The following is a 20,581-nucleotide window of genomic DNA, read 5'->3' as shown; positions in this document are numbered from 1 at the left end:
GCAACTACAGTAAAAAAAAGTGATTCACAGCTTGCATCTATGGCCGCCAGGGTGCACTAGAATTACATCTACATAAACTGTAGCTTCAAGCGGATAGTTTGCAGTAAAAAATGCAGTCAACACGAGATTTAAGTTGTTATCAATTGTAAATTTTCATTATAATTACAAAAAATACTAAAATCCGAACAAAAACAGTTTCACTGTAAAAAAGTCGCGCCAAGTCCACGTTCATAAGACTATTAGGAAAAAAAAGATTCTTGTTCACTACAAAAAGATACAAAATAAAAAAATAAAAAAATCCGAGTAACCGATATGATTGTTTATGATTTTCGGAAATTAAAAAAAATTTTATTGTAAATTTAAAAATTAAAAAAAAAATTTTAGAACGTACTTGGTGTGCGTCATTGTGTATTTCAATTTTTTTAAAGTCCTAGTAAATAGATTTTACGAATTTCATTAAAAGTAAAATATTTTGTAACCGCGCACACTAAATACGTTCTAAAATTTTTTTTTTAATTTTTAAATTTACAATAAAATTTTTTTTAATTTCCGAAAATCATAAACAATCATATCGGTTACTCGGATTTTTTTATTTTTTTATTTTGTATCTTTTTGTAAAGAAAAAAAAAATTTTTTTTTCCTAATAGTCTTATGAACGTGGACTTGGCGCGACTTTTTTACAGTAAAACTGTTTTTGTTCGGATTTGAAATTCTGATATCATAACTTTATTTGTGATTAATAATTTATTGAATATAAACAATAATTTTGTTTTCTTTAAATTTCTTTAAACTTTATTTTTATACTTGTGTCTTTTCCACTGAACTATAAATCTGAGAAACATAAGTATAGATATTTAGATATACATACGTTGATATAAATATGTATGTATAAGTGCGTACGTGAGAAAACAATGAAAAGAGTTGTTAGTTATTGGTCCGTTTCATGCAACATTCATGTACGCGGGAAAGGGGTGTCACTTTACAGTGGAATCCAATATCGATCGGTGACTTGTTGGACTTTCTTATGTTTAGACAGTTATAGTTACAGTCAACGCTCTTTGTATTTGACTCGCCCGTACAGGACCATTCTCTGTATTTGACTCGTCCTTGTCCATAAGTAAGAGCTGTGTAAAATCGTCAAATACAGAGGAAGAATGTGGTCAAATATAGAGAGCGGTCAAATACAGAGAGGTCCAATACAGAGAGCGTCGACTGTAGTCAGTCTCCTCTTGAGTTCGGGAGCAGACAGTGCATTTCAGCCTTTTTACAATTAATGTGTGTGGATTATAAAGCACTAATTTTTGTGAATTAATAAAAATGTCCGATACGCCAAAACTCTACGCAGTAGTCGAATTCGACGAAATACTTGACGGTAAAAAAGTGGTAGAATTAGTTCCGATTTCTTGGTTAACCTCTGACGAAACGTTATGTTTTTGGCCGCTTAAAAACCTAGAATACAAGTTGAGGGAATTAGTTGAGATTCAAGCTGATCCTGATGACACATGGAATACATATCCAATCGAGATTATCACTAAAGAAAGTAAGTAAAACGATGCATCAATTACTTTCTTTGAATGATCTTGTTCATTGCTTTCTAATTAATTTTTTCATACTTATCAAAAACATTTTTAAAGTTTTAATTATTTTTGTTATTTATGACATTGTTATAATTTCATTTTTTTTTAATCCATGACATTTTTCATGAAAATTAAGTTAGCCAACATTTAAAAATTTTTAGAATTTTTTTTTATTGAAGAAATTATCACAAAAAAATAAACAAAAAATTTTCACTTGTAAGAAACTTTAAAAACTGTAAGTGCAATTTTTTAAAAATATTTTTTTTCTAATTTAATTATTTAAAAAAAAATCAAAAAATTGAAATTGTCAGCTAACTTTGGTATTATACATTTTTTTAGTTATTTTTATATTTAATTATTTGCAATATGCGTTATATTGTTTTTAATGTTATTTCAGAAGATTACGATCAAGGCAACCGAAGATTAAAAAAGTCTTTCAAAAAAAGAAATGTTGATAGTTCTGAAAGTGAGTCACAAGCAAGTTGAGATGATCAGATAGTGATCATGAAATCTTCAAGGGTCGCTAAGGCTTTAGCTAATCCAATGCCACTGATGCGTGATCGATCCATTGAGGATATTATAGAAGAATCATTCGCGGAGGATGCTACCACTAATAATACTGAGTCATTTTCTCGAAAAGACAAGACAATATCAGAATCGCTGCCAACGAATCGACAAGGTATTTGAAATTGTTTTATTGATTAGCTATCGGTAGATATTTTAATAAAATTATTATTATTATGCATTTATATTACATAAAATAATAATTATTCTTATCATATTATTACTATCATTATTATTACACTTATCGTTATAATTTTTAAAACTTGAAATATTTTTATCATGGCAACCTTTTTGTACAATTTACAGACATTGTGGATTTCAATGGTGTAGCGAATTTTCTGGAAGGTGTGGTTCAGAAAGAATTTAAAAAAATGAGACAAAGTCTTGAGCTATCTATGACAGATAAATTCAAACAACTATTGAAAACCATTCAATACTCGGCTGAACCACCTGCGAAACAAAAAGCCTGGCAAGACCTGGGCAACACTTTGCCATTTGATTCTCTCGAAAAATTCTTAGCTTTCGAAGAATCTTTAACAAAGGATAAGCAGAAGAAAAATTCTCTGGTAGTTAAAAACATTTTAAATATTGTTTGTTTAATTATTTCCAGATTTATGTCTTTCAAATGATAACGGCTGGGTCCACTGATTGTGAGAACGATGTCAATCAAATAATGTGAAAGCTGATAAAAAAAAATGTTCTGCTACTGTACAGCGGGTGCGGTAAAAGAATCAAGGGTGTTGGCAAAAAAAGTTTTAAAGACACAGAGTCTTTCAAAATCATGGAAGGTGAGTTGATGATTGATTTAATATTAAATCTTGATTTTATAACTTTGTTTATTGTTCCAGAATTTCTCCGGGCTAAATACCATGCTTACCAAGGAAAACTGGAGATAATCAGTTGGGTGAGTCGGTTTTTATCAGGTGCCAAAGACAGAGAAGGCGGCCAAGCTCACCGTGAAAACAAAAATAATCAAGTGACAGAGTAATTATGATTTCTAATATATATATATATATTCAAAAAATATAAAATATTATTTTTTTGCTTATTATTAAGCGCAGATGAAAGTTTTAATAGTTAGAAAAACTTCTATTAATGAATAATATTACCGTAGAATTATAATATAAGAATACCAATGTTAAGTAAAGTTTAATATAAACGATTCCTAAATAATGATAACAAATATTCTTGTGACACGTATTGCACTGAAACTTAAATAATTCAAATAATTATTTATATATTTGTGCAAATAAGTTGAATATATATAAATTGTATTGTTTATCATTAAGCGCAGATGAAAGTTGTAATAATTAAAAAAAAATTCTAATATTGCACGACTCATGATGCGAAGCATCAGAGAGTGCTTTACGATCGAAAAATTTTTTTCGCCTCATTTTAGCAACTATTTTTAGTATTATAGCCTTGTTAGTTCACGGAATCAAGATATTTTGCATACTATTGTCGAGATAATTTAATGGAGATTAATTCCATACTTTCTAAAAATTGATTTACTGCAATAGAAACGGAAAAAAACATCAAAATAGGTCAAAAAATTTTCCTGTCCGTCATGTATGAAACCCCGGAAACACTGTAACTTGTGAAAAAATCAATTATTTGAGTTAATTTTTTTTTTTTTAAATTCTAATCGACGATTGTAGGTCACTGAATGCGAATGGTTAATTAATTCAGTGTCGTTTAATTACAATTAATAGAAAACGAAAACTACAAGACTGTATATCTATATATCCATGTAAAAATAACATGGATGGTGATATATCTATATCTATAGATATTATGTACATTTTATTCCACCAGGGGCGCTTGAGCAGTACCTTCCTACTATAGCTGTTTTTTCGGCAAGTGATTTTGAACGACTTAAGTTTTTTTTTTTTTTTTTTTTTTTTTTATATTTCATAGTTAAATGAGCATTATGAGTCGTGCACTTTTGGATTTTCCAAACTTTTTGATAATATTACCTTAGAATTATAATATAAGAATATAAATGTTAAGTAAAATTTAATATTAATAATTCCTAAATTATGATAATAAATATATAAAAAATATTTTAGTTTTATAAGATTGATCTCAAAAGAGCTTGTGACACGTATTGCACTGAAACTTAAATAATTCAAATAATTAAAAATAATTACTTATATATTTGTGCAAATAAGTTGAATATATATAAATTGTGTTGTTTATCATTAAGCACAGATGAAAGTTGTAATAATTAAAAAAAATTCTAATATTTGATAATATTACCTTAGAATTATAATATAAGAATATAAATGTTAAGTAAAATAAATATGATGTTCATTAATTATATGGATTATAAAAAATAAACAAATTTATACCCGTATGACTGTTTATTCAATATATTAAATATAATAATAATAATAATAATAATAATAATAATAATTATTATTATTATTATTATTATTATTATTACATGGGTTAATCCTCGGTAGTCAAATATGGGCCAGAATTAGAATTTAAGCTTGGGCCAGTCGTGGCAGTAATGCGTGGGCCAATAGTGACAACCAAACATGGCCCAGTTTTGATTACCTAGCCTGGGCAAAGATGGGCTTACAAGCTTGGGACAGTCTTGGTTAGCAAGCGTGGCTCAGATCTGGCCACCACGCATGGGCCAGCCTTGGCAATGATGCCTGGGCCAATGGTAACAACCAAACCTGGCACCCTGTTATCATCCCAGACTTTTACCAAAGCTGGGCCAAGGCGGGCTTACAAGCATGGGCCAGAGATCGACAGCATTGCGCTAAGCGTGGCCCATATCTGGCCCCGTCGTATTTTCCTGTATGGGAAGCATCATAAAAATTAACGAAAGTATAAATATCAGAGATGAATCAAATCAGAAAAGTATTTTCTCTCAAAAATACTTTTGATATTTCAATCAATCATCCAGAAGACAAAATTCTGCACAAAACGACTCACAATTGGACAGTAAGATTCATCAGATAAAGATTCTAATTCAAATTATATTTTGTATTGAAAAAAATTAGGAAAACGGTTGACCCTAAAGGCCATCCCTGCAACTTCCCGCTAATTCCGTTAATACCTGGCCGCTTTTTTGAGCTCTTCGAGCTCAAAAGTACAATCTGTGTGTTGTTTTAAGCTCTCCGAGCTCAAAAAGATACCTTTTCTATGCTTTTGAGCTCTTTGAGCTCAAAAGTCTGATAGAAGTTTCATGGAACACTATTTTTTGAATGTTCATACCGCAATAACTTTTGAATGAATGAACCGATTTTTACGCGGTTGGCGGCATTCTACGTAGTTTTTTAAGCCTTATTAATAATTTCTAAGTTTCAATTGGTCAAACTAGAAATTTCGGAGTAACTCTGAAAAAACACTTTTTTCGGTTTTCTTTCGTTCACGATATCTCTCGAACGAATCAACCGATTTTGACCAGCTTGGTGGCAATCGACGTGGTTTTATGATGTTAAGAGCTGATTAGTTTTTAGAATCGATCGGTAGAGCTGTTTGAAAGTTATTCCAAAAAATGTCGAAGTTATGTTGAAAAAATCCTTATTTCCAAATATTTCGTCGAGGATATCTCTCGAACTAATCAACCGATTTCCACGTTTTCGGCGGCAATCGACGCGGTTTTTTAACCTCTGAAATTATTATATATCATCAAAAACGATCCGAGAAGAAATGACGAAGTTATGTGAAAAAAACAGTTTTTTCGGTTTTTTTCGGTTTTAATTCGTTCACGCTATCTCTCGAACGAATCAACCGATTTTGACCGGATTAGCGCCGATCGGCGTGATTTTTTGACGTTAAGAGCTGATTAGTTTTTGAAATTGATCGATCGAGCCGTTTAAAAGATATTCCAAAAAAACCACTTTCGAAAATGATTTTTTTCTAATTTTTTTTGAGATTTTTCAAAATTTCTCAAAATCTATCGGTCCGAATCGGTTCAAATTCTCAGGAAATCTAAGTTTGGCGAAGCCCTTTCGAATGGCACCAACCGCGATGAAATCGGTTCAACCGTTCAAAAGTTATAAGTGATTCACATACTTACACACACACACACACACACACACACACACACACACACACACACACACACACACACACACACACACACACACACACATACAGACATAGTGACAACCTCGCGGGGATAGTCAGGGAAGCTTCCTGTGACCTTCAAACGTCGAGATCTGATGAAAACTCGATTTTTGCAAAACGGGGTGAAAACAATAACTTCCCGATTTTTGAAAATCTGAGATTTTTAGCGGGAAGTTAAAAATTTGGTGTTAGAAGATAAAATTGCAGAACGAGTGGACAACGTGGTTAGAAAATGAAAGCTTAGAATAAGAAGTGAAATACTAATTAATTCACTTGTACCAAATTTACAATCACTAAGAGTTTATCAAAAAATTTAACGGAAACGAAAATATGTATCGAACATATACATATCATAAATAATAAATCGATACGCAAACCCGAAATAATTTGAAAAAGTATAATTGCATCAATGTACACATGTTAATAATATGTTTAATAAGGAAAGATGCTCATAAATGTACTTTTCTATTTTTCCCAAAAGAAATGAAATTTTTGAACTAGGACAATAATTTTAATTTACAAATATTGAAATACTTCAGTTAACTGAAGATTCATTAACGTTGATCACTACAACTGTTTTCTGGGCTATAATTGCTAGATTTAATACTTGGCGAGCGAAAACTTTGGGCTACTTTTCGCCATCTATCAGCTGTCGCGGAACTATCTACCTACTATATTTATAAACAAACTATTTTATATCTACGATCACGTGTGAACGTCTAAAAAGCATTATTGATATTTATTTACAATGAATCATAATAATAATTATTATTATTAATGATATATTGGGTTAAATAGAATTTTTAACGCACTTAGAAATACAATTTTTAGACATTTAGCACTGAAACTTAGTATCCGATTCGTTAAAACCATAAATGGTATTCTGACGACATACCTCGAAAATCACTTAAGTCACTTATAACCCTCATAAAATCAGAATAAAAATTCTCATGAAATGATAAAACAAGAAATTAAACTTATTTCATTAGCTTTAACGGCCTCTGCATGGAAATACGTTTGGCCTTTTCAATTAAAAAGTTACTCGCGAAAAAAACCTTGAAAGTTCCTTTTTTTTTTTTTCAATTCTCAATGAGTACTCTCTTTTTAACAAATTGATAGAAAGCGAGCACCTGAGAATAAGCGAACAAATTATATTATTTTTTCCGTATCATATCAGTTACCGATAGCAAGAAAAATAATTATTCTCCGCTGCAAATCGACAAAAGTATTCAGATCTAAATAAAAATGTAAACAAGACATTGTTGAGATATTTAAATAGATTTCGAAATACGGATGAGATTTTTAAAAATCTTAAGCTTTCAGTGCAAGAGTTAATGAATAAATTAAACGACTTATTATTAAGATTAAATTGGGTTTTCTTTTAATCAAGAAATTGTATTCTTGTTATTTACTTTTGTGTGGTATTCAAAGTTTCCGTCTTTTGATTATCATTTCCCTCAATCTCTTAGTAAAATAAACGACAGAAGAAGAACATAAAAAATTAATTATTTCTTCAATAACCGAACAGAATTTTTTTTTTAGTTAAAATATTTTTACACATTAAAATTTCGACTCCATCGTTCGGAACTTTACTGTTAGTATAATATTTGTCCATCACATCTAGAGTGCCCAACTATTGATCGAGTTACCCTACTTGAGAGAAAAGGAAGAGTTGTTTCGTTATTGAAAAGAAATTTTCAAATTAATTTATTGTTCGCTGAGTCGAATAATTCTGTTTATGCTACATTTGCGATAAATGTAAACATTTTATGCTCGATGTACATCAAAATTTATTTTTTTCTTAAACCAAATGGAAAATTCCGGAGATAGCCAATGCCAGATTCTTGAGAGTTGATAGGAGAAAAAAATGACGGTCATCTCACATATTTTCATCTCTTCATTTTTGTAAGTAAACAATTTTTATGGAATTTGATGATTTTTTTTTCTTTCCTAATCAAATGCGTCACAATGTCATGAATAATCATTAAATCATGATATTTATCATTTAATAATTAAAAATTGATACTTAGACATCGAATATTCAGTAAAAGATCGTGAATGTGACTATTATGAAATTTAAATTTCTTGAAATGAATCATTTTTCTCGAAAAGATATTTCAAGGATAATTTAGAGTTTTTTTCAGTTTTATCCAATACAGGAAAAAAAAAATTAGAAAAACGGTTCACCCTAAAGGCCATCCCTGCAACTTCCCGCTAATTCCATTCCTGATGGGCGCTTAAAATTGTACTTATGACATTTTTGAGATTTTCGAGCTCAAAATATAATTTATGTGATATTTTGAGCTCGCTGAGTTCAAAGAAATAATATTTCTATGCAATTGAGCTCTCCCAGCTCAAAAGTCTGATAGAAGTTTCATGGAACACTATTTTTGGAATTTTCAAACCGCAATATTTTTTGAATGAATCAACCAATTTTCACGCGGTTGGCGGCATTCGACGCAGTTTTATCATCCTCATAAGTTATTTTCAGGTTTTAATTGATCGAACCAAAAATTTCGGGGTAATCCCGAAAAAACACTTTTTTCGGTTTTCTTTCGTTCACGATATCTCTCGAACGAATCAACCGATTTCGACCAGCTTGGTGGCGATCGACGTAGTTTTTCAAGCTTAAGGGCGGATTAGTTTTTAAAGTTGCTCGATAAAGCCGTTTGAAAGTTATTCCAAAAAAACCACTTTCAAAAAAAATTTTTTTCTTATTTTTTTTGAGATTTTTCAAAATTTCTTAAAATCTATCGGTCCAAATCGGTTCAAATTCTCAGGAAATCTAAGTTTGAGGGAACACTGTAGAACGCCGTTTAGTCGATTCCGATTGGTTTGGTCGTTCAAAAGTTATAAGCGAGTCACACACACACACACACACACACACACACACACACACACACACACACACACACACACACACACACACACACACACACAGACATAGTGATAACATCGCGGGGGTAGTCAGGGAAGCTTCCTATGACCTTAAAACGTCGAGATCTGATGAAAACTCGATTTTTGCAAAATGGGGTGAAAACAATAACTTCCCGATTTTTGAAAATCTTCGATTTTCTTAGCGGGAAGTTAAAAAGTTAAATTTTTTCAATTTATAATAGAAATTTTAGTACTAAAGTATCCTGAGATTGAAATTGAAAAAATTACAGTTTAACAATAGAATTTCCACACACTTCAAGAAAATTTTTTAACTATAACATTATAATTCGAATTATAATTTCCATGAAATACAATATTTAACATAGATTTTCGAATTTAAAAATAAATTATATAGAGTTTGAAAAATTTTATTTTTGAATCGTAATTGTTTCAATTTTTCACTCAAAGCGCTTAACAAATAAAATTTTTACTACAAACCGAATTTATTCTGCTAGAATTTTTTCTGTAAACATTTTGAACACTTAAAAATGTATCCAATAGATACGATCAATAAATGCGTGTCTCATATGTTAATTTTTTGACAACAATTTATTTCAATCCTTTTCAACTAATCGGCTCTCTTTCTAACTTTGAAAAAGTAACCACGAAAAATTTCTGAATAAAATTAATCTCTCCAAAAAATTTTATTTTAAGAAGTATGTAAGAAAATTTCGAGATGAACCTCAACCATTATCGATAAATAATAATAATAATAATAATAATAATAATAATAATAATAATAATAAAATCTCAAAAAAACTGACCTTGCACTTGGGATACTCCTCCTCGGGTGTGGGTCTTTTCCACCCCAAAAGCGGCGGGATGCAAATAAGCGCGGACATGAGCCAAACAAGTGTGATCATGAGAGCGGCTCGAGCAGGTGTCCGCTTCTTGAGGTACTCCACAGCCTGCGTAATGCTCCAATATCTATCTAAGCTTATCAAACACAAGTTCATGATACTCGCGGTGCAAAGCAGTACGTCCATCGCGGAGTAAATATCACACCACCAGTACCCGAAAATCCAGTAGCCCATGATTTCGTTGGCGAGGGAAAAGGGCATGATCAGAAGCCCGAGAAAAAAGTCAGCTACCGCCAGACTGGCGATGAACCAATTCTGGATGTTCTTAAGCGCCTTTTCGGTAGCTATCGCTATTATCACGAGCATGTTGCCGACGACGACAATAATCATGAGTATCGTCGCAGCAATCGATGCAAATATTATTTGTATCAGGCTGTAGCCCGAGGGGTACAGACCTTCAACATAAGTTTCGTTGTTATCACTGGCATTACCGGTATTGTTATAACTACCCAACAAAATCCCGTCGAATTTCCCGTAACTGTTATTGAAGTAACTACCATTAAGCTCGTCCATCGTTATGAAATCTTCCTCGGAGCTGAACAGCAAACCAGTGTCCCGAAACTCCCCTTCAAAATCAGTTATCCTCTCTTCATCAGCATCACGATCAACCGACTCGTCCACCGACTCGTCTCCAGAAGCGTAGCCCTCGTCCTCTTCCTCCTCTTTAAGTCTCGTATCTTTCAATTTCGATGAGCACTTTTCACAACTGCTCAAATCAGTCTGCTTGATTGGACCACCAATTTGCCCTCGAACCTGATCATTGTCTCCAACTGGAAGTGTGACCCTGTCGCTGGTCAAGCTAGCTGTCGAACTGCTCGAGTAGTCAATTGTTGATGAACTGCCGTTGCTGGAGGTTGTCGACTCTATGTTGTAACCATACGAATTGTTATTGTAATTCATGTTCTCGAAGATGCTCGTCGACGCCAGACTAACTCCGCTGATGACGTTAATCACCGCGCCCTCGTAGCCCGGCATGACTTGCACCTTCGACCCAAGCTTTTGCTATCGCGTCCACCTTATCAGAGACCCACTTGTTGTTCCTTCCTCGGAAGCTGAGCCCCCCTTTGGCGAATAAGGAGGAGCCGAACTGGAAGATTGCTGAGGCGCTGGACAAGCTGTTGGCAGTAGCAGAAACATCAGTGTGATGATCCAACCCAGCTCTGTTCTTCCGGAATTCCTCTGATTTATTATGACTGGTTTTGGTGGTTGTGTTGGTTGGTACCTCTGGTAGCATCTCAGGGAGGCCAGGGCCAACATGCCCGATTCAAGAAAGCCTCATCGCCCAAATTTATTATCCTGTTATTATTTATTAGCACAAAATAAAAGTGTTCACGTTGGACGGTCTCGCTTCTTAAGCTATCATTTATTGCTCATCTTATTCTTGTGCGTCTCACGGCCAGATATATTTATATACTCTGATATAATTGATTATTACTTCAGTATTTACACTTAATGGTAATGATTACGTTAATTAATGTTAATTTAATCTTATGGATTACAATTTAGTTAGCTTGAGCTATTAAGCCAAAATATAATAAATAGCGTGCGATTAATTTGGTCCCCAAGCGTGGTCTTACCTCGATCGAAATAAAGACGGGCTTTGAGGATTTGCAAAGAGGACTGAGACTTTATTCAATATATTGACAATAAAAATGTCTTAATCCCTCAATTTAATCAGCGTACACTTATAATATCTTCCTTTTAACTTTTACGTAATCAATTTTTTATTTTTTTTTCGGTAATTTTTTTTTTTTAATTATAAATAAATTTTATTATTAATTGAGTGCCGTGCTAATTACCGATGATAACGTTATTATCAATGGCTTAAGAAGGCTATTTCACCCGTACTGCTCCGACCTGTTTTAGGTTTAACCCTATCTTAAGATTACATTAACAAATTACCCTAAAGATTAACTATCAATATGTAACATTAAAATCAGACTCCACGAAGGAGGAACTCCTAAGCCTGCTCTCGTGAACCCTATAACTACTCCTAACTACGAAAACACCTTAAAAAATATCAAGGGATGGGTCACTTTTGGACAACTAATACAATTAGATTAAATTACTGTGAATGATCTAAACTGTACACTGTATTTACACGACTGTTAGTTGACGAACGATTGTCGATCACTGGACAAACTTTTTGACTATCGATGGCCGAATATAAGTGACTAGATATAGATATACATATGTTCCTGTAATTTTAGTGGTTCGTCGTCGTCGCCGTCGACGGGGTCGTAAGTCTCGAAGTAGCGACAATAGAAGCAGCTGATGAGCTAGTGATTTTTCGTGGTGCTACCTCTTGAAACGGCGGGACTCACGTCTGATACGAGTCAGTACTTCAGTTTCGAGCATCGCACGACGACGACGAGAGAACGTACTGTCCTCTTTATTTTTTATAATTGTCAACGACAACTTTGTCGGGTGTTATCGATGCACTTTGCTTATTGGGAATCGATTGATGGTTATAGAAGGGTTAATTTTGATCACTTGCGTGCGTTCAGTCGCGTGTCAAGGGTGCACTCAACTCGCATCGTCTCACTTAGAGTTTATCAAAATTAAATTCACTTCTAATTCACTGTCTGCTGTTCAATATTGGGTTAATGTTAACATTTGGGGACTTTTAATTTAAATCAGCTAATTATTTTTTAAATTCTCGCACTTAACTGAGTGATCAGCGTCCGAAAAAGAAAACGAAAAAAATAAATTTTACACTGTTTTTTAGTTAATCAACAGAGCTTGGTCTTGTTGACTGAAAATATTCAAAGAGAACCGCCTAAAGACTTAACTGATAAATCGAGGATCGGAAGTAATAAAAGCACAAGTCTTACTGAAGAGCTTTGGCTGACTAGAGGCGTCGAGGTTCGCGCGAGTCCTCGGCGTGCGAGCGACCAACAACCGAGGCAGGAGCGCCGACAACCAACTAGAGTTTTCATCGCGCAAGCTCAACGTAGACAGGAATGGGGATGAGGAAAATTCAGAATGGGGATGGAATATAGTGCAAAGGGATGGAGATGCTGGACAAAAAGGGAGAAAAGTGCGTGTGTGCTGAGGACAGTCGACTTTCGGGCACCTCTGCAAAAGGTTTGATTTAACGAGTTTTAACTGGGGTACCAGGGTATTATGGTAATGAGAAAATAATTGCTCTGATGAGTGAGAGTTTTTTCGGTTTTGTTAGTCGTGTTGGGGATTTGTTGCTGATGGCTTTCGGGAAATTTTACAAAGGGGATTTTTTACTAGGGAATGGTAATTATATATGAAAATGGTTGGAAAAAAGGGTGGAGTTAATTTAAAATAGAATTTCCGTAGAGTAATGATTGATAGTTGATAAATGACGCAGTTTTGAGGATAGAGATATGAATATTTTTAAACTAAAAAAATCTTTAGTTACTTATTAGTTTCATGGTCATCTACACGGAGAGAAATTTATAGGAACCTTTCCAAAAATTATGGAAATGGTTCCTATAATAAAATGATCATTATAGATATCAATCCTATGCTCATTATGGGAAACATACCCATAGTTTATTGGAAACATTCCTATACAATAATGGAATAGCTTCAATATATTATGGGAATGGTTTCTATAATATTATAGGAATGGTCCCTATATTATTAAAGGAATAGTTCCTATAATATTATAGGAATGGTTCCTATAATATTATAGGAATAATTCTTATAATATTATGGGAATGACGTACATAATAATAGAAAAATGTTTATGTTCATAAAGTAATTAATATATATTTTTTTGCTAATAAAATTTTTTTTTGTAAATAAAAATTGATCTTTCACTAGAAAGAAAAAATTTCTTTTTCATAATTTTTATTCACGTGCATACTCAATCTTAAATTGTTTATTCCAACTCAGTTATTATTGTGTTAGATAATATTGAAAAATATTGTAGCAATTCTAAAGTTTCTCTAATAAAAGGGATATTTTCTCACTATACAATTAAAGGAACAAAGTAGATATAGAAATTCATTGATTATTTTTACAATTTCATTTTATTTAAAAAAAAAATTATTTATTTACAATACATACGTTGAATATTTATTAAATCTACCTTTTGGGTATGTAACTTTTATTATTTATATGAACAATATTACTTATTTTACATATTTCAAATGATGTTATTGAGAAGCAAGTAAAATTATCGAACTTGCTAATAATTTCAAATGCTTCAAGGTGGTCATCGAAGTCACAAATAACTTGAGTTGTGATGATAAATATCTCAATATTATTAGATATCATCACTATAATATTATAGGAATGGTTCCTATAATATTATGGAAATGATGCCGATATTACAGTTATAATTATAGGTATCGTTCCTATAATTATAGGAACCATTCCCATAATTATAGTAACATTTCCCAAAAATTATAGATACAATTCCCATAATTTACACAGTAAAAAATTTTTCGTCATTGTGAAGAGTGTTAAAAATTTGTGTGCCGAATATCACACTCTAGTGTATAGAATTTAACATTCTAGTGTGTTGAATCATTAAATCAACACATGAGAGTGTTAAATGCTATACACTAGAGTGTAATATTCAACATACAAATTTTAACACTCTACACAATGACGAAAATTTTTTTACTGTGTAAGTAATCGTTCCTAAAATGGTATGGGAAAAGATTTCATTAAAATTATAGGAATGATTTCCATATTTTTCTCTCCATGTAGTGTTTTAGACGAAAAATCATAAAATTTACGTGTTTCAGTTTCAAAATTTCTCTTTAATTGTTATTGTTATTTTTTTTTTCTAATTTTTTATTTCGTTTTTATTTATACATTAAAATACAGAGTAAAACTGAAGTTTTTTTCAGCTACATAACTAAGGTAAAAGCCCCAATAGATGATCATGTACCAGTATATGATCACTCCATGTATTTGTATACCTATATTTGTGAATATAGATATACAAATACATGGAGTGATCATATACTGGTACGTGATCATCTATTGGGGCTTTTACCTTACTGAGTAAATATGGATTCTAATCTAAAAATAATCCAAGTACAGAATTTTAGACTAAAATAATTTTTATTTCGCTAAACATAGCCTGAATTATTAACAAATGCTTCATACAATTTATATCAAGTTCAGATCTGTAAATATTAATTGTATTTTTTTTTTTTAATTCGACTTTCATAGACTACTAAATCAAATTTTCATAGATATTATTTTTTTCAAGTTATGTTGACAAATTTTAAGGTAAAAAGTAAAAAATATTGAATTATAAACATTACTACGTTGAATTAAATAAAAATAATAACTTAAATGGTACACTTTTTATAGTTTATCTAAATATTTAATTTTCCAATTTATCTCTTATTACATTTTGAAATCAAAAAAACAAAGGTTTCGAATTCACGTAATTTGAATTCAATTTCCAAAGCACTGAATCACAGAAAAAATAATAATAAAAATCCTGAACACCGTAGTAATCAGAACTGCGAACGTGATGCTTCTATAAAACGTAGATCTGAAATATTGGTGTCCCATTGCATACCTCGAGTGGTCTACGGCTATGTAGTGTCGGATGGAGAATGGACTCCAGCTAGCGTCAGGAGTAGAGAGTCAAAAGAGTAGAGAGTAGAGAGTAAGTATGGAAGTAGATAGTCAGTACCGAGTACCAAGTACGAAGCACCGAGTACATCGACTAGAGCAGAGAGAATAGACTAAAGGGTTGTTCAAGTATCGAGGCATTACCTTTAGGCTCTAGACTGTGCTTTACTCTAGGTCATGCCGATACAGTGATGTCGTCAGCTTCTATACAATACTTGCACATACACACACTAATATGTAGTTACGAGGACGCTCATCTTTTGTCTCTCGTCGCGATATTAGAAATAATTCGAGTTTAAATATTTTAAATAGTCTGAGCGTGCCAAATATTTTACAACTTAGATAGTTAAATAACTTGTTTTCAAATCAATTGTTCTAACGAAAATTTTCCAAAGAAAATATCAAGAAATGTTTATTCTTAGTATAATTAGAATTGAAAAAATTTTCGTTTGTAAAACAAAAAGGATTTCAATTTTTAAAATCGCACAACATAAAAAAATGAATATATATTAATAACTAGAACTGACAACCTGCAGTCACCGTGCGACTGTCGAGATTTCCGAATTATAAATAAGAAAACTTTTGCTTAGTGACTTTTCTATATTTATTATCATACTGAACATTGTTTGGGTACTTTTTAAATAAATTTTAAAAATAATAGTGCTATCACAGGATCAATTACGAATAATTCAATGGAAAAATGTGACCGAACAAATTTATAAATTTGAACAAATTTATAAATATAGAACTTAAAAACTATTAAAAACTCCTCCAAAAATTTAACATAACAAATTTACTATCAACGAAAAATATGTAAAACCGTGAAAAGGCACTAATTTTTGTCTCGACCTTTCTGATGATACCAAATTAAACTATAAAAATTTCTTTAAAAATAATATGCTCGTCATAAAATTTTCCGTTCTCTCTCAATTATTTAAATCATAAATAACTATCGTTAAAAAATATCAAACCCAATTAACGATAAAGATATACCTGTTACTAAATTTTTCTTAGTCTCTTAATTATATAAATTAATTTTTGGCATATAACCACATTCACGTATACAAAACAAAATAAATAAATAAACAAATTTTGTTTATCGCTAAATTTGAATCTATTCATAACTACTTCGAAAACTTATATCATAAAAAATAAACTATTTTAGAAAAGCATGTAGAACATTGACAAGGCACAATTTCAGGTCAAGACCTTTCCAACGATGCCAAATTTAACCATAAAAACCCATTTTATCATATAAATAAACTGGCCACAAAATTTCGCTCATTCTCTTAATATATTATAATATAGATTATGTTCATTTATTAAAAACTTAATTTCAAGTAGATTTGTTATTATAAAAAATCGTGAGAATTTCTTTAGCTTATATTTTATATTATGGGATTAAAATATTAAAAAATTTTAATCCTAACGTAACATTGAGATGAAATATATGTGGTCAATTTATTCGTAATGTGATTGGTCAAATTTATCATAAGCATGAAAATATATATTATATATTCATGTTAACATTCAGACGCGCGCTTGCACGCGCATGTTACATCTAGTTATGTATTGAAGTAGAATAGAAAGTTTAAATAAAAAAAGGATTGCTGTTACAATTTCAGATAATTAAAGTTTTTTTTTGTTACAATATACAAAAGGATTTTAAAACAAGAAAACATTGGTTGAAAAAAAATTGTTATAAACAATTTGAATTATAAAGAAGATTACATTATGTTCAATTCTTAAGTTCTTATAAATAATATAATAATAACAATTATTAAATTTTAATTCAATTTTCCACCAATATGTTTCAAAAACATTCACAGTTGATCAAAAATTCAAATAATTTTTTTCGTATAGTCCCACGTATCCTTTTTAAAATTAATAAAAGTTTATTTATATACTTATTCTAGCTTTCGAGATATTTAAAAATAAAGTTGAAAAATAGTAAAATTTTAAATATAACTTTTGAAAATATATTTAAAATTTGTTTTTTCTTTAAGAAATCTTTTATTTATTGAATGAGAAAAAAAAATTTTAACAGATTCGGTCTGAATTAAAAGGACTTCATTCTAACTATTGGTCAATTTGACGTGATATAACTTATATGTTTCCAATTAGTGTTAAAATTTCAAACAAAGCATGATTTTATCAAACAAAATTCATACTATTTTAATCAACTCGAAGTTGATTGTAAATAAGAGTTATCAGGGGCGAAGGGGGTCAATTGAACCACTCGACTTAAAAAATCGAAAAAATTGAAAAAATGCTTCATGCTCTTAGTATTAGATTATAATATGTTAAACTCGGATATGATCAAAATTTTGATCTAACAATTTGATGAACTCAATTTATACTGAAAATTATTTTTAAATTGATTTATAATTTATTTAATATAATATCTGTGCATTAAAAATATGCAATATTAATATTAGCAAGTAGCAATTAATATATTATTTATTAAAAGTTAGCGTTTAAGTTTTAAATATTATTGGTTCAATTGATTCCAAGCAGTGGTTCAATTGCCCCTGAACGGGGGTCAATTGAACCATTCGACGCGTTTGGATAAATTAATAATTTTAAAAAATTCAGGTTATTTATTGACTAATTTGTGTATTGATAATGATAGTAGACTTAAAAAACTACCATTTCAAGAAAAAAAAATTATCATTTAGTTTTAATTCGAATAATAAAAAATTGCTAAACTTTTTTTGGTTCAATTGACCCCTTCCTCCTCTAATTTAAATTTGACCACTGTGAATAATTTTTCGGGTATAATCACTCGTTCGATCATTTAGTCTTTAAGAAAAACGCGCTTCCTTTTGCCATCTATTAATCGTTGCGAAAATATCCATCCGCCTTTAAAACTTAAAATAAAATAACATTATATCATTTTTATATATTCTCATATACAAACTTTTTTTTTGTCTACGGATGAGAATTAACATGAATATACTCTATATTAATATTTATCCTTGACTGATTGTAATAATAATAACAATAAAAAGGAAGTAAAGACGAATATAAGGTGAGTTATTAAAAATTCATGGAGAGGATCGTAAGATTATAGCAAATGATGGTCTTACGAGTTTATGCGACATTATTGTGGCCTCCGGGTGTTGCGGAAGTGGATCCACTGTGTATAAATACAGCGTTCTTCGGCGTCTGATCCTTGGAAAGGAATAAGGGTAGATTTTGGATGACTCTTGGAAGTTTGCCACTGTTACAGTATAAGATCGTTTTATCTATACAAAGATTGTTTCTTTCTCCATTTTTTTTTTTGTTTTATAGATGTTAGCTGTATATACCCTCAGTAGTCACCCTCAGTACTCTGTTTAAGTGAACGGCTTAGTTGTGTTGAAGCTTATATTCTCAAGTAATTTCTCTTGATCGAACATTGTCAGCTCGGCAAACCTCACTTACTTCGTGCCCCTCCTATCCTTGCTCTTGTGTTTTTTATTCTCATCATTGGCTCTTTAGAACATTCGAGGGTAGACCTCTTTTTAACGCTTTTTCATCTCAACTCGAGTCTCTTGCCCGGTTAAGTATATTTTAAATTACATTGATAATTACAATATTCATGGCTGTTACGATTAATTAATTAATTAATTAATGAAGTAATCAAAGTTTCAGTAAGTTTATACTGTTAATAGAAGTTATTGATTTTACCCCGTTTTTCGAAAATCGAGTTTCCAACAGATGTTAACATTTTGAGGTCTTAGGAAGCTTCCCCCCCTCCCCGTGTGTGTGTGTGTGTATGTGTGTGTGTGTGTGTGTGTGTAAGTGGCTGCATGTAAATTGCTTATAACTTTTTAGGGGGTTGACCGATTGGAACCAAACTAGTGGCGTTTTAAATAGTTCCATCAAACTTACATTTCTGGTGATTTTGAACGGATGTGGAACAGTAGATTCCGAGAAATCTAAAAAAAACTAAAAAAAAAATAGGAAAACGGTTGACCCTAAAGGCCATCCCTGCAACTTCCCGCTCATTTCATATTTGAGCGCACAAAACTGCATTTATTACGTTTTTGAGCTCTCCGAGCTCAAAAATCTGCTAGAAGTTGAATAAAACACTATTTTTCGATTTTTTAAACTGCAATAACTTTTGAATGAATGAACCGATTTTTACGTGGTTGGTGGCATTTAACGGAGTTTTTAAAGCCTCATAAAGGATTTTTAAGTTTAAATTGATCGAACAAGGAATTTTAAAGTAATACCAAAAAAACGATTTTTTTCGTTAACGATAACTCACGACTGAATTAAACGATTTCGACCGGGCTGGCGGCAATCGACGTGTTTTTTTTTATGTTAGGAGCTGATTAGTTTTTGAAATCGATCGTTTAAGCCATTTAAAAGTTATTATAAAGAAACCACATTTGAAAAAAATTTTTTTTGCTGTTTTTTTGAGATTTCTCAAAATCTACTGGTTTGAATTGGTCCAAATTATGGTCAAAATCTAAGTTTAGTCAAGCCCTTTCAAATGGTGCCAACCGCAATGAAATCGGTCAAGCCGTTCAAAAGTTATGAGAGGTTTACATACGGCCGTACACACACACACACACACACACACACCGCGGAAACATTCGGGGAGGCTTCCTAGGACCTCAAAACGTCAACATCCGTTGAAAACTTGATTTTCGAAAAACGAGGTGAAACCAATAACTTCCCGATTTTTGAAAATTTTCAATTTTCTTAGCGGGAAGTTAAAAATTTTTTTTGAATGTGATTTTTTTAGAATAACTGTTAAATTGCTCTGCCGACCGATTCCTAAAACTAATTAGCCCTTAACATAAAAAACTACGTCAATCGTAGCCAGTTTGGTCAGATTGATTCGTTCGTGAGATATCGCTGTCGAAAAAAATGATTTTTTCAGAATTTCTATGAAATTTGTAGTCTAACCAGTTCGCGCTTTAAGATTCTTCAGATCTCAAAAAATTGCGTTGCATTCCGTAAACCGCGAGAGAATCGGTT

General features: G+C 31.5%; 2 protein-coding genes across 2 annotated transcripts in view; one reads left to right on the top strand and one right to left on the bottom strand.

Annotated features, from left to right (window-relative positions):
* LOC123271839 (alpha-2C adrenergic receptor-like) overlaps positions 1-12,939 on the bottom strand; it is a 334,634-nt gene extending 321,695 nt beyond the window's left edge. The window contains exon 1 of the mRNA XM_044738329.1: positions 9,932-12,939. Coding sequence (XP_044594264.1) covers positions 9,932-11,002 — 1,071 coding nt within the window. The 5' untranslated portion in view covers positions 11,003-12,939. The remainder of the gene's footprint in view (positions 1-9,931) is intronic.
* Positions 1,225-3,104, top strand: LOC123271915. Its single transcript, XM_044738465.1, has 5 exons — positions 1,225-1,540; positions 1,975-2,256; positions 2,448-2,707; positions 2,752-2,929; positions 2,990-3,104. Exons 2-4 carry the CDS (start codon positions 2,082-2,084, stop codon positions 2,818-2,820), a joined length of 504 nt encoding a protein of 167 aa, XP_044594400.1. The 5' UTR covers positions 1,225-1,540; positions 1,975-2,081; the 3' UTR covers positions 2,821-2,929; positions 2,990-3,104.
* Positions 12,940-20,581: the final 7,642 nt, after the last annotated feature.

This window comes from Cotesia glomerata, linkage group LG9 (assembly GCF_020080835.1).
Source record: "Cotesia glomerata isolate CgM1 linkage group LG9, MPM_Cglom_v2.3, whole genome shotgun sequence".
In the NCBI taxonomy this organism is placed as follows: Eukaryota; Metazoa; Arthropoda; class Insecta; order Hymenoptera; family Braconidae; genus Cotesia; species Cotesia glomerata.
The sequence above is the reverse complement of the archived record's forward strand: the minus strand, read 5'-3'. Positions and strand labels throughout refer to the sequence as shown.